Source organism: Prinia subflava, chromosome 4 (genome assembly GCF_021018805.1).
Source record: "Prinia subflava isolate CZ2003 ecotype Zambia chromosome 4, Cam_Psub_1.2, whole genome shotgun sequence".
Lineage (NCBI taxonomy): Eukaryota > Metazoa > Chordata > Aves > Passeriformes > Cisticolidae > Prinia > Prinia subflava.
In genome coordinates, this window is record NC_086250.1 from 58,344,924 (window position 1) to 58,360,481 (window position 15,558).

Below are 15,558 nucleotides of genomic sequence, written 5' to 3' on the forward strand. Positions count from 1 at the left end.
CAATAAATTCCTAATGAGCACAACTCTTGTCATGGAAGGTTGCCCTGGTAACAAAGTTATTCCACAATGTAACTATCCATTTGGTAGAAGGCAATGACAGTTGTCTAACAAAGATTCAAAAACTATGAAAACTTTTCAATTGCTGAAGTTCAATGGAAGCCTGATGTACCAGGACTCTCTTGACAGAAGAAAATACTGATTTGCTGAATACAAAGGGATTGAGAGAACCCAAATGAATGCAGAGTTAGAACAAGGACATTATGTTAAAACAGCTACATGTTTGGATTGCCAGTCTTGCAATAAAAAGTTCTTCTCTCACTTGTTCACGTCTTCCTATGGTTCCAAATAACTAAATATGATTTAAACCATACTTTTACATTTAATTTTAAAGAGGACAATGTGAAAAGGTTTTCCTGAATTATAATGGAAGTTGGCAAGATCAAGGCTGGGCTCAGTAGAGAGTAGGACGGTGAACTCCAGCTCTGAGGTAGGGAGCTGAACAAAATTCCCAACAGAAAACAAGAGGAGAATCAAAAGTAGAGGCATGACCCGAGTCCTCCTGAGGACACTGATGCTTTTTAACCCAGGAGCTGTTTTCTCTTACAGTCTATGGGAGGTAGTGACAAGAAGAGTCACTACCAAGACACACAGTATTTTTACCTTTATTTCCTAAGAAAATTAAACTTTCATGTTCGCATTTTGCATTTGGCAGGAAAGGTTACATCCCCCTATGTCGGTCTCCCCTACTCCAGAACATTTAACCGACTGGCTAGTTTCAAATTTACAAATGCCTGGAAATCTGAAAGACATGACCCTACCCACATGTTAGTAGTTAGATATTAAATATTCATATGCCCAGACACTTCTTACAAGGCAACTAAGCTAGATTCTAAAGTTAAGACACTGTCAAATGAGAGAGAAAGTGATCATGAATTTAAAGGACAAAAATAACAGAATGGAATCTGTTAAAATTAGTTAAAATTTTAGTAAAATACTAAGTGGTCTTGAAAAATATTAGTTTGGTAGAGATGCAAAATTATTCAGAATATCTTTTACTGGTAAAAAAAGTCTTTTTACTGGCTTCAAAAAGTTTCAGAAAGCTGTTGTGTCACTGAATAATAAAATGACAAATGAAATTCAGTCTGGATATACACACAGAGGTAAAAACATTGCAAAGCATAAACATCTGATGTCATCTATGACATGAACCACTAAGTCAAGTTGGACTAACTATGAACAATTACCTGAGGCATTCACCTTTGAAAGGAGAAATGGCATGAAAAGGTATAAATAAAGAAAATAAAAACAGGAAAACAGGAAACAAATCTCATTTAAGAATCCATGGTGTTCGCAACTGTTAAAGAAGTTTCCATTTACTACACAACAGACATAAGCAGAAAAAGCACATAAAATGGCTTTAGTAAGTATAGATATTTTTCAGGTTGTAAAAAGAGTGATTGTATACAGGGATAGAAAACAGTTTTGAGACAGTTGATGGGGAAAAGTGAATTAAAAATGATTTGACAATTTCTCATCATCAAAGAAATAAGTGGAAGTGAATTCAAAAGAATCTTTTGTTAAATTGAAAAGGAAAATTTCTTTTCACACTGCATAAAGAAATTACAAAAAAAATCACTGCCACAGGATGTTTTTGGCAGTATACTTTAAAACAATTAGATAAATATTTAATAATACTCAATAGGCATTTAAAAAATAATAAGAGATAAATACATAATGAAGCTTGCTAACAGAAGAAGATGGGAAGGTATATACCTTCCCCACTGTTTTGCTCTCATCTAAATGTGTCTTTGTTCACTTAACCTAACTTGGTTTAAGGATCTTTGTGGTCCAAAAAGACCAGACAGAAAGAGTGAAAGGTCTCACCCTCTCTAAATTCCTGGCCATGAAAAATTAAATTTGATTTCAGTACTCTTGAGTCTCTTGTCTCAGGTGGCTTAACGCTTTGATTGAGACCAGAGTAGCAATAACATCTTTCTTTTATAGATTCCACAATGTCTGCTGAGAAATGTACTCCAGTTTCAACTTTAATTGATTTTTTTAAATAAGCACTAAACACAAGACAACTCTACTGGAAAACACTTAAATCATTCCCATGTTCATGGAATGAAATTCGCTCATTGGGTCTATGTGAAAAATGAAAGATAGGAAAAAACTATAACTGCATTTCTGAACACTTCCTAAATCTCAATGACTTATGGCTAGACAAAATTCATTATTATGTGTAACATTTTTCCCATTCTTTATCCTTCTCTTTTTGTTTTTTGATTTTTGGTGGGGGTGGATGGGGTGAAGGAGGAGCAAGAGGTGGTCATGTTACAATTTATGTAACCGACATTCTATTTTAATCATTCCCTAGAATTAGACATCTACGTTCCATTTGGAAAGAGAAAACGTGCTCCTGCAGTTTTTCATGAGTTAAATAAGATTTCTGGATTCTCAGCACTTCTGGAAAATTGTACCAATATTACTTCTTAAAACTTAACATTAGACACTTACTTTTAAACAAAATCCCCTTAACCAAAACCTAGTAATGAGCTACATAAATGATACCAACAAACAAATGGGAAATAAATATGTCTGTTACCATATTGGTCAATAAAGCATGAGGTCCAATGACATACATGAAAATAAAAATGAACACTAAGTCAGAGAAATGAAAAATACACTTCAGCCTTCCTTGAAGAAGGGAAGATATAAATGGTGGTCAATACATTTACATTCTCCAGAAAAAAACAGGGTTTATTGTAGGTAAAGAAAGCACAGGTCTCCTGGATTAAGAAAAATAAATTTCAAGAAGGAAAAAAATGTATTTTTCTAGACCCACCTGCAGGATTTCAGGAAGAAAAAGAGAAGCCAGCAGGCTCCACAAGCAACAGGTGCTCCCTATTGAAGTTTGTCTAGGGTATGCAACCTGAGAAATGTACTATCTACCAAGAAAGAAAATCTTCTTCAGAAAGATGGCAAATAAGGACAAGCATTCATTCTGGTCTAACTCTAGGGCTGAAATCACAGCTCTTCTCTCTCATCCTCTCTCCCTTGCAAAGGCTGTGGTAGTCATCCTCACTTCCTTCATGTGAAGAAAACTAACAGAGACTACCAAGGAGCTGAGGGGAACAGAAACTAGAAGAAAAACCTATTTCAGCAGTGAGACAGTAAATTAACTCACTAGTACTGTCAAATTCTATCAGTGTTATGACTTGCCTTTTTCTGTGTCTTTTGTTAATCTTTGTAACTGTTTTGCATTTTACATGGTAGGATTTTATAAATTCTTTTATTTGTGCCTCATTTTACACAGTAAGCTTTAAGGCACCTTGGTAACAGTGAAGTTTTCCTCACACAAGAACAGGGCAATGCTGCAAAGTAGGACAGCAGGGCACTGTAAACAGTACCTACCTCACCTCCCTGGTTTTGTGTTTCCAATGAGCCTGAGTGCATTATTCATGTCAACTGCATCAGCTACTTACTGGTGAGCTGGCAATACAGAAGTCAGCTAAATGGTACGAAACAAAAATGCCTCCTGGCAGGTGAAAATATTAGGCTGTGCACTTCAACTCTAAACATTCACACAGCATGTGACAGCATGTATTTAGAACTAAAAACTAATATACATAGCTGCTACTTTGTTTTCCTTTTCCATTTTCTTTTTTCTGAGCAAGTTTTTAGCTATGAAACCTGTGTTGGTGTCTCTTCTGCAAATTTTGTGCTACTACTATGGTGAGTTATACAGAGAAATCACCGCACACAAGACAGGACAAATAGGTGATTTATGTGAGAACATCAGATCAGAAGGTAAACACTTTAATGAAAAATATATCCACTCCATTCTACATGAAAAAAAAAATTAAAACTAAGAACTTTCATGTCTATGAAAATTCCTATCCTATTTAAAACACCAGTCATTATAACACCTTGCTATCTTACATCTGGATAATTTGATGGCATTGTTAGATACTTCCTTCCAGCTGCAAACTGCCTACAAATTAAATGTAGTTTTGAACTCCATATTCAAGCAGCTAAAAAATACTGATACTCAAAACCAAACACTGTTCTGCTCTAAGTATTGGTATAAAAGCACTCACATTCAAGTCCTGTATTGCCATTTCTAGTCAAGGATGAAGAATTGGGAATGGCTGTCACTACTGAAATGGCATTGCTTCCTATCCCTCAACACAGCAGAACACAGCTCCATAAACACAGCGTGTCTTCAAAGTGCAAGAAGGACAACACACATTTTTATAATTTAAAGAAACTTAAAAAAAACCCCAAAAAAGCAAAAACAAAACCACAACTTCAATGGAAACTGCCATAAAATGTCTTCATCTGAAGGAAGGATACTTTCTGAGATTTGATGACAAGCATATAAAATACTTTAGATAAAGTAAGACAGCACAGATGCCGAGTACTGAGGCGTCTCTGCCTTTTCTAATACAGTATGTTGAATCTTCAGTTAAAGTTAGAAGGCCACAAAAGTCAGTTTCCAATAGCAAGCAATCTTTAAAATAGTGTCAAAGCATCCTTTCGTCAAGGACCAAATATAAAAATAACTTGCATTTTGTAAGTCCACAGAAATATGTTAAACACTTACATATACTGAATAATTCAGCCATTGTACTACTTCATTTTACATATCCTTTGTGCCAAAAAAGATGACAACATATAAGATAAAAGGCAAAATATAATAAAAGATAAAACTCAGGTCTTATGTTACATTATTGTGGTTTGTGGACATGAACATTCATATTAATCAGTTGCAGTTCTATGGATTTATATTTTAAATGTCTTGGGTATGGCTTAACAAGCAATTTCTATTTTGAAATAATTTACAAGGTATTTACTGCATTAAAAAATTTTTAAAAAAGGAAAAAAAAGAAAAATAAGAACAAAAAAAACCCAAGACCTGAAAAAAGTGAAGAAGTGGGATAATTCACTCATTAAAATGCAATTCAGGTTAAAGAATAAATCAAACTAAATACTTCCAGCTAAAAAGCTTTCTCAACATCTTTTGTAAGCAAAATTGCATCATGTCTTTACTTTTTCTACTGTACACTGTTCTTCAGAAGACAGTGATATATTTTAGTGGATTTCACAGATGCAGTTACAGAATGACAGTATTTACTGAAGTGAGGAAGTGAGCATTTGGGAGCCTTTCCAAATTTCTCTACCCCTCAACTCTAACTAGCTCAAGTACAGATATTTTGGATACCTTCAATGATTTACTCCACAGGCCCTAACAACTGACTGATAAATCCTAAATTAAACTAGACAGAGAATATGACTCCAGCCAGAGTACTCTTACTACCATATATTCCACCACAGAGGTGGACATCATTAAAGTGTCCAATTCTATTCTCATGAAAGTCACTGGAAGAACAGTAACAAATAGTGAGACAGAATGCAGCTCCAACACCTCCAGCCAACAGCAGTTATCTCTCACACTAGGAAATACACAACAGCAGACTATTCAAGTGTGCTGTTATTCCCCTGAAAACCCTCTGTTGCAGTTCTTGAGAAACTGTGGCCTGCTGTGAGAATCACCAATCTAGAATTTAGGCTGGAAACAGCACAGTATCTATTTTTCCACTGAAACAGAGGAAAACAGGCAGCTTGGCAAAACAAAGCATGGTTTCAGCTTTAATGGGGAGAGAGGAAGACAGAAGAGAGAAAAATTTTATTTTCTATGAAAACAGCAGCAGCAGCAGCAGCTCCTCTCTTTCAAAAGGTGCCACTGGTCTCCTCTCATTGGATTTCTGCAGGAAACAGAGCCAGAATGCACTCGTGGTGCAGACATGAAGGGAAATGACAGTTCCATCTGCCTTCCTACTCCTTCCATATGAGGGAATCTGACTATCCCACCCATCCTGAACCCTCCTCTGATGCTACTCCTATGCCATTCCCACATCATGACATGCACTGGGACTCGAGATGACTGTAAACAGGGCCCTCAAACTGCTCCAGCCCTTCCCAAGATCCACAAGGTAGGTCGGCTGAGCAAAAGCCCAACATCAACAGTGCAGGGATGTCCCTGCTGGTGTTACATAACAACAGGATTAGCTCTCCTTTCTGAACTGAAAGTGCAGGTAAAGCTATTTCTGTTTACAGTGGTTCATAAATATCAGGGGATAAAAGTCAGTACAGGCACACCCTAAGTACCCACTGAAATAGGAGACAGTAAAACTAAGCAGAAAATCTAAGCAGAATGTGTCCTTAATATACTGCTTTAGGATACATGAGGCAGCAAAAGCAAGCCTGTCAACAGGATCATCAGCCTTTGAGTTCAGGGAGAAAAGTAGTTAAACATTTATCCAGCCCTTACAATTATTAGTGGGATTGTTTGTCCCATCTGTATCTGAAAAGCAAATTATATTTCTTACCTTTACTCATTTTACACCTCTCATTCAAATCCAACATCACAGGTCCATCCACAGCTACACCCCTCAAAGACTTCTTTAACAATATATCTCTAAGTGAGAGATATATTTTGGCTTAACAGTTAAAAATATGAAACACAAGAAAACCAACTCAACAAATTCGATCTCTGAAGTCTTTTCTATTTGGAAAGCAGCACTGCTAATACAGCTGTAAACAATTAAGTTAGAAATTGCAGGCAACAGAATGGCTTAATGACAAGCTAGGTAAAAATCTGTAATGTTTATTGCTTAACACTTAAGCAAAAACTTTGCATGAGCTTTACTGGCTCTTGCAGGTTCACTGCATTTATTATCCATAGTATCAGGGTGAAAAGATCCATATTATAGGTTGATAATCAGTATAATATAAGCACAACTGGAATCTGATTAGCAACTTGAGGAATTGCTTGAAGTTACTTCAGAAAAAGGTGTCTACATTAAGATTTCCTTATTGGTTTTATATACACTATTGGACAAGACATGCATACAGAACGGTCTACTAAATAATAAAACCTAGGAAAGAGCACAGATCTGCTGCACCTGCTTAGTCAAAACACAGAATTACTCCTTAAGCTTGTTTAATATACAAAAATAGTCTCCACTCTATGTATAAGAATTCCATTTAGGTATTTATATCTAAATACCTTGAAGAAACCTTGATTTAAAAGATACCCTTGGAAATCTCATGCAAAGATTTAAGTATTAAGCTTTTAAATACTACTTTAAATACTTCAGAATTTTTTTAAAAATATAATTAAATAATCAGAAGCACTTATTATGGATAAAGATCCCATTGAAGTGCAATTTGAGAGGTGCCTATGGACTAGCAATGAGAAAGGGCTCCTTTCATCATGGCAATAGTTTGAGAAATTAACCCCAGACTTGATTTTCAAGGGAAAATCTCAACATTATCATAGAATCATAGCTCGGAGATGAGCTCAAATTGAAATTATGTCAAAAACATCTATTTTGGGGTCACATATGGGTGGTTAGCTGGATTAAGGAGGCTCTCTTACATGATTTTATCATATGGATAAGGCTAATGATCAGGTACCAAGTGCAGTGCTACAGGTAGCATGGTAAAAAACCTTCAGAAGCTAGAAATACTGCAGCAACAGCAACAAAAATTATTCAAAGGAGATAAATTAGTTACAGCAAAACATTTATATAGCTCAATAATTCAAATTATCAGAAAGGTTTTATAAAGAATAAATATTTTACACTGAAATAAAATGCCAGGTAATAACAGATATCACAATGAATAACATATAATGAAACAAAGGAGGCCAAAGAACCTCAAACGGAAACAATAGCCATGTTCAATTCAGATATTTATTGAAGATAAACTCTGCAAAGATGCCACCTCTTAGAATAGCTTAACAGTAGAACTGTTAGATTTTTCATTTCTTAACATGTTCTTATCAGATTTGGATACCATGAGACTTCACTGAAACAACTTATTAAATGAAGAGCAAGCTTCACCCTCTGTTACATGTCAAGACACATGATCTAAGTACACAGTCTGGCATTAAAGTGTATGGAACTAATGAAACTTTTCTACCTAATGAGTAGATATAAAGACACTGGTATTTAAAGATATTACATCTCTTTACAAGGAATAAATTATAAGTTAATCTCACATTTACTAATACAGTTGAAAATTCCTATGGAATTTTAAATATTATTACTTTTCCCTCCCCTCTATCTTCAACAATGACGTTGGTAGATAAGGATTTAAGTTTAAATTTAAGCATATAGTCAAAAATTGCACTCAGAAGCTACTGGAATATCAAGTAATAGAACTGAGAATGGATAAAACACTTTTCTCAAATATAAATTCTTTCTCTTGACAATAAAAAAAGTAATTATTGAGGAAAAATAATTACAAGAGGTCACCAACATAAAGAGTTTTGTCTGGACAAAGACATGGCAAAGGATGAAGGATGAGAATTGAAGACTGAAAGCTGATATTGGATTGAATAGTTAAGCAGATGGACAATAAGATGCCTGGCACTTAGAATTGATGGAGGGCTTGATTAGGCACAATTCAATGTTTCGCTTCTCTGAAGAGACGGAAGGGAATATTGATATTAACTTTGAGTGAGGGTTCATTTTAGTACTATAAACTATAATGACATGCAGTGCTTGGCTTTGAAGGGCAAGAAGACTGAAGACATTAAACCTTTCTAAGTAGCGGTGACCACTGAAGGTTTTTTCTCTTATTATGGTGATTCTCAGATGACACTAAAGCAAAAGGTTCAAGAAAAACCACTCACAAAGATACTGGCATGTCCAAAACACATTACCAGAGCTATGGAGGTTTAAAAAAGTACTTACTTGATATGTGTCCCATAACCTGATGGTACACCGTAAAGGGACTTCTCTCATCAGCAAGTTGTTCATCCAACGGAAAGCAAATTGCAAGTATTTCACCTCATGCTGATCCAAGTGCCTATGAACTTGTTCTGAAGACAGAATAAACAGGTATTTTACTGCAACTTTTCTGAAATCTTGAAGTATCAAGCGCAGTGTCTAAAACAATAAAATACTCCTCCAGTCTCAAGGAAATAACTTGTGGTGGTGCATGCAAATTTTCACAGCCAAATGAGAACATCCAAAATATAAATTAGTTAAACATTACACTGATTTTTCTGTCACTAGATGGATTAAATAACTGGTCTGAGTTTCACTATCTTAATAAAACATTAAGATCCGAGCCTTACAAAATACACAAAAATATAAAAGGTTGTAATGTGAAATTATTAGGTATACATATATCCTCACTAATTTCTTAGGCTACAAATTATCTGGAGCAATACTACAAGAAATGTCGTTTCCAAATAACATAATGGCCTCCAAAAATAAAATTTTGGCAATCAAAAAAGAAAATTATTAAATTAAGAAGGTAAAGAAATACAAAGAAAGGATATGTAAAGGTTGCATTCATTTGAGACAAGAAAAAGTAAGATTAATGTTAGGAAATACAGAGAGAAAACTTGAGCTAATTCACAGCTTAAATAATTTCTCAGTACTACAAATAAATGGAAATAAAACCAATACCAATCAATAGTTTCTAAACCAGTACTCTCACACAGTGTTTGAAAGCTGAGATAATCACTTGCACAGGTTATTGCTAGAGCTAATAGAACTAATCTATTACATGGCTTGTCTATATTGAGAGAATTTTCTGCAAAACGGATCACAGACATTGTGTTAACAGGCTCAAATATGACACTAGCATGGTGTAGATGACAAACACCGCAAAAATGCTAATGCCTTATTTTGGATAAATTTATGACAAGAAGTCTTTGTTAAAGCCTAAGTAAGACATTCCTACTGTCTTTCTGTATACAAATACATTCTTTAGAGATTTCTGCTGCCCAGATCATCCCTTCATCCAAATTCACAGAGGTGTATTATCAGCTAAAACAATGAGTAAATGTTCATCTTCCAAACTTTACAAATCTAAGAAATATCTAAAAAGGCACTATACCACTAAATTAATTAAAATAATTATCCCAAGAGTATGGCAGCACTATTACAGGAAACATTACCTAGAGATTAAGGTAAAAGAAGTTATTATAATGAACTAAATATTAGCTATAATAATATAGTTATATAATAACCAGAATATATAGTTATATAATAATATAATATAATAACTAAATTGTAATAAAGACTGAAGCTGTTAATTTTTTCCCCTCAAGATGTATTTTTTGGCTATATTGAAAGTATCAGCCAACACAAAATAGTTGTTTCAATATGGAAGCTGGAAGGAGAAATCTTTTAGATTTTAAAAACAATCAAAAATGAGGTTTTTTTTCAAAAATAAGACATCACAAGACATTACTCCAAAGGTCCACTTATCACATCTTGTCTCCAAAGATAACTGAAAACAAATATCAATGAAAATGTATTAAGCCCTGGTACTTCTCTATAGCACAAGTCAGCCTCCAGTTATCTATGGCTAAAGCAATCTTCAGCAGACCTGGTATCTATGTTTCTAAAGTCATACCCTTCTACAATATAACTATAAATGAATATAGACAAATTCTTAAATTGTGAGGCCCAGAGTTGCACGCTGTGCTCAAGGTGATGCTGCACCAACATGAATACAGTGGGATAATCACCTCTTTTGACCAGCTGCTGATGCTGTGTTTGATGCATCCCAGGATGGGATTTGGCCTCCTGGCCAGGACAAATCAGATTCCTTTCTTTAGGGCTGTTCTCCAGCCCCTCCTCTCCCAGTCTATACCTGTGCTCAGAATTACTTCATCATGGGTGCAGAACTTTTAACTTGTTCCTGTTCAATTTTCAGATCTTAAGTAATTCATTGATGACTGCCAGTGCTCCAATTTAACGATTCCTCTACAAGGCATCTTGTTCCTCAAGAGTCAACAGTGCCCCCCAGTATAGTATCATCTGCAAACTTGGAAATAGTGCATTCAACTCCTGCATCCAGATCATTGATAAAAATATTGAATAGAGTTGGCCTTAGATTTGAAAATTTAAGGAAATCACTGGTGAATGCTGACCTGCCAAATGTAGCCTCACTCCCCAAAACTCTTTGAGCCCTATCCTCAGCCAGTTCTCCACTGACTGCACCATTATTAGATCATTTATTTACACCAAATGCTTATTTACACACATTTGTTTTAGCTGTCCTTGCTTTAGAAAAATTCAGCTGCAAGTTAAATATACTGAAGAGAGATACTCGGTTAAATTTATTATTTGAATGTCACATTTGGATACCTACGTTACAGATTACTATGATTTGACTATCTAGTACATCAAGCAGGAAGCAAAAAAAAAAGCAGTTTTATTTCCAAGCAGAATTACTAACTCACCATTTTTTTGTTCTTCACACAGCAGAAACAATTTTCATTTGGTTGTTTGTGGCCATTAAAAGTAAGTAATGAAGAACAATAAATTGTGCCAGTTGTGATATTTCAACTATGGTAGTTAATTGGCATAATGAATTTCTTGAAAGTTGCTTTCTAGTCTAAACAAGTTGAAAAATGGATTACTAAAGTCTGTGCTTTATACCTAATTGATGCAAGACTGGAATAGAATATGCATTCAGTAAAGAAGCTAATTCTTCCTACTTTGTAAGTAATTGTAAGGAGAAGTAAATTTGCTGATAAAGGTAATTTGGACCGGCATAATCTAAATCTAAATTTTCCATTTCAATGAAAATAAGTATGTATGTGCAATGAACAAGAAGATATATAATTACTGTCAGCTTTAAGACTTCAAGTATTTTATGAAAACTACTTCTACTGCAGTTTCTGATAGCAAAATTATTTTACAGTTGAAAAAAATAGTTCTTTAATCAAAATTCAAAAGAAATAAAAATTACATTTATTAAGTTTCCCAACACTTTCAATATATCTACACAAAAAGTTTGGGTGAAGGAAGTCTTCTGATTAAAGAATAAAATACATCACAGAGATGCATTCCAAGGTAGCATACCATCAAAAATAGGTAACCTGTAGATAAAAACCATTTATAACTATTCTTATTTTTATTAAATACACTTATTGGTACCTTAGTCTGAATGATCTCATTTAGCCACCTTAAACAGATGCTTCTCATACCAGACAGGTCTATACACATAAATATTTATTCTTCATGTTCAATGTCAGCATCTCATGCTATTTCACTGAATTCAAAATTAAAATCCGTATGATTACAGAATCATGAACCAAACAGTTAAGGACACAAACAACCTGTCGAACAATTTGACTGCTGTCCTGACAGGATGGCATTAGAACGAGTCCCTAGGCAAGCTTACATATATGCGAATAAAAACTGCAAACTAATGTAAGATTATGCCCAAACTGCCAAATTGCTGTTGCACAGCACAGTGTCACCACATCCATCTGTACATTTAAACATTTTAGAACATTACCCTTTAGGCGCTCACCTTTACTCAAAGACTTCTATCAATCCTAGCAATAGTTTCTGATGTTTGACCTATGTTTCAAATTTTGAATATTACTTAAAGCTTATTTTTCACTCATATTTCATACCCTGAACTATTTGGTTTTAACTTTATTTTATCAGTATTTTATACATATTTCATTGTCAATATAAAAAGCACTAAGTGTTAAAAATTATCTGAAATGCAGGCAAGATAATAATCCCTTATAAAGAGGCCTTTTAGTTCAACAAAAGGAAGAAAAGTGAGTATTTCTCATGAAAAGCCACACTTTTTTTCTTAAAAAGTGCAAGAGTAACTGCTCTGATACTAAAGCATAAAGTAAAATAATGAGCCAATCTTTGCCACAGGAGCTTATTGGCACTACCCTGTTGTGGTTGTTTAGTTTAATTGTCAATGGACTGTTCTGTGTCCCCCCATTTGTTTGGGGGTCCTCAAAGTATCTGCCCCCTGAGTTGTCTGTGTCACATAACCCTGCCTGTACTTCCAGAGCATTCCCTGCCAGTCCTTGTTATCCCAACCCCTCGCCTGAAACTCCTCCCTGGAAAGTATCTAAAACTCGAAGCCCTATTAGCCCACACGACCTGTTCTCCTCCCATCGCTTCCTTCATTGGTGAATGTAGGTAATGCTCCACCTTGTATTCCTCCCCTATTCTTTCCCTATTGGTTAATAGATTAACCTAAGACTCCCCTAAGACCTCCCCTGTTTATAGGTCTCTGTGCTCCCGTGACTGGTGTCTTTTTTCCTGACTCTCTAGGAGCATAAACCCTTGGGAAATCCCACAGCAGACCTCCCTCTCATTCTTTGCCTCTAGCCTGCGCCAATTCAGATCATTGTGCCATAGAGCAAGGAGCTGTAGGACGATCTCTTGTTGATTGCTCAAGAGACGTGTCCCACTCCTGCCATGGTGCCAGGGTGGTGGTGGGCTAGCCATGGCACTCCGGCACGGCATCACTGCCCTTTGCATGCGCAAGGATTTTTTTGCATTGATCCTTAAATTTAGGCTGGAAAAGACCTGTAAGATCTTGATCCTAAACCATTAACCTAACACTGCAAAGCCCACCAATAAACCATGTCCCTAAGGACATCTACACATCCCTTTAATACCTCCAGGCATAGTGACTCAAACACTTGTCTGGGAAGCCTGTTCCAGTCCTTGATAATCCTTCTGGTGAAGAAATGTTTCCAGATATCCAGTCTAAATGTCTCATGGCATAACTTGCTCCTCTTGTCATTTCCTCCTGTCCTGTCACTTGTTATTTAGGAGAACTGACTGACCCCCATCTGGCTACAATCTCCTTTCAGGCAGTTGTAGACAATAAGGTCTCCCCTGATCCTCTTTTCCAGGATAAACACTCCCAACTCCCTCAGCCACTCCTCATCAGACTTGTGGTCCAGAGTCTTCCCCAGCTCCATTGCCCTTCTCTTCCCACCTTCTAGCAGATCAACACTCCCACCTGACTTGCTGGAAACTGTCTGAAGGTGCACTCCATCCCTATGTTACAGTTCCCACATACAGAACCTTGCTGTCCAAAAGAAAGGAACTTGTCAGTCAATGACTGCTTTCTTTTTTAGTACTCAATTTGTTGAAAGCTAATTTTACATCTAATTGTCACCCTGAATAATTTCTACATTGACCAAAGCCAGGATGTTTATGGCATACAAAGGTAAGAGTTTGGAGTAAAACCTCGACACCAGATGTTGCCAGATGCAGAAAAGGCTTACAACCCCCAATGTGAAATTCTGAACAAAAGTACTTCTGTCAAGACTATAGCTTAGCAATGAGTTATTCGTAGTTATGTATATTAACTTTTATTAATATACATGAATTACAAATGAGGTTCCTGATGACCGAAGAAGACATTCTAAAGATCATAAATCTTTAAGACAAGATCTTATCACAATACATAGTTCTACTTCAGCTAATAGTAGAGATCCAAGTCAAATATTAACATGCTGATTATATCTTGTTCCAGGCTTAGTTTATTTTTTATAATTGGTTAAAATTGTCCACTGTAAAAAATTACAACAAAAGCATTAAAAAATACACTGGAAAGTCCTAGAAATGAAAATAGGACTGCCAGAAACACAGAAGTATTAACAATTATATTCTCCTCATGACCTACAATTTAAAAATAATGGTCTATTTAAATTTAGCTCACTAAACGTATAGCTTGTAGCTAGGACTGAGAAGTATCTTCATCACAACAAAAGATATGGTCCGTATGCTAATACTGAAAAGCCCAAGACACTGCTACCAAAGCAAAAGAAGAAAATTACTAGAGGAGGGAAGGAGGGAAGGGAAGGCCTCATTTCCTCATGGAATCAAATGGAAGAAACAATTCTGTGGAATGTAACATTAAATGGAGGAAAGTATTAGGATAAACATGTAGTAGTAATCAAGAAAGATCTACCCATCTAGCTAGAAGTTAAGAAAAATCCCATGTTTCCAGGTGGACCTCAAACTCAATATTCCGTATGCAACGAACAACAGGTAAAACATATGTTTGCTGAGACACTTATACTTCTAGGTACCATGACAGGACTTCTCTAGCCTGTTCTAAATCATAACTGTGTGCATTCATAAAAGGGTTCATGCCTAACACTTTTTAATTTACCCATCATGTGGAATGTCACCGCAGGGCCTGACGGTAAAAGAGGGACTCCAGAGACATTTCTGGATTGCGAGCAGGTCAGGGCCGGAAGCAGGAACTCCCGAAGTTTATTTACAAAGTCACTTATATACATTTCCTATAATGTCCATCCATTGGAGGATGGAATCCCCACCTTCCAATCCACACTGGTCAAGCTAACTGTCAGTCACCTTTCTCCTCCCAACTAGAAATATGTAAACAATGAGAGACAGTTAGCAAAACACGGCCAGTGTTTACATTAACAAGTGGGAGAGAAGCTGCACATTCTCTTTAAATATGAGCACTTGACACACAGGAAAAAACCTCATGGCAACAGTGGAACATCTTTTTTCTTTTTTTAATTTGCCATGAAAATAGTAAGGTTTGGTTATTTAAAAGTTAAAGTGCTTACAAGCAGTCAGGAATTTACAAGTTATTTTACAGTCAGTCTCAACTCTTGCTAAGGTCTCTGAACTTCATAATAGCATACAAATATAATCTCCACAGTAAAACATAAAAATATTATTTAAAAGATATATTAATTAATTATAATGC

The 15,558-nt window shown here is 35.7% G+C and overlaps 1 protein-coding gene across 1 annotated transcript in view; it reads right to left on the bottom strand.

Annotated features, from left to right (window-relative positions):
- Nucleotides 1-15,558, bottom strand: part of TBC1D22A (TBC1 domain family member 22A) — a 150,484-nt gene that overhangs the window by 57,105 nt on the left and 77,821 nt on the right. The window contains exon 11 of the mRNA XM_063396828.1: nucleotides 8,766-8,893. Coding sequence (XP_063252898.1) covers nucleotides 8,766-8,893 — 128 coding nt within the window. The remainder of the gene's footprint in view (nucleotides 1-8,765; nucleotides 8,894-15,558) is intronic.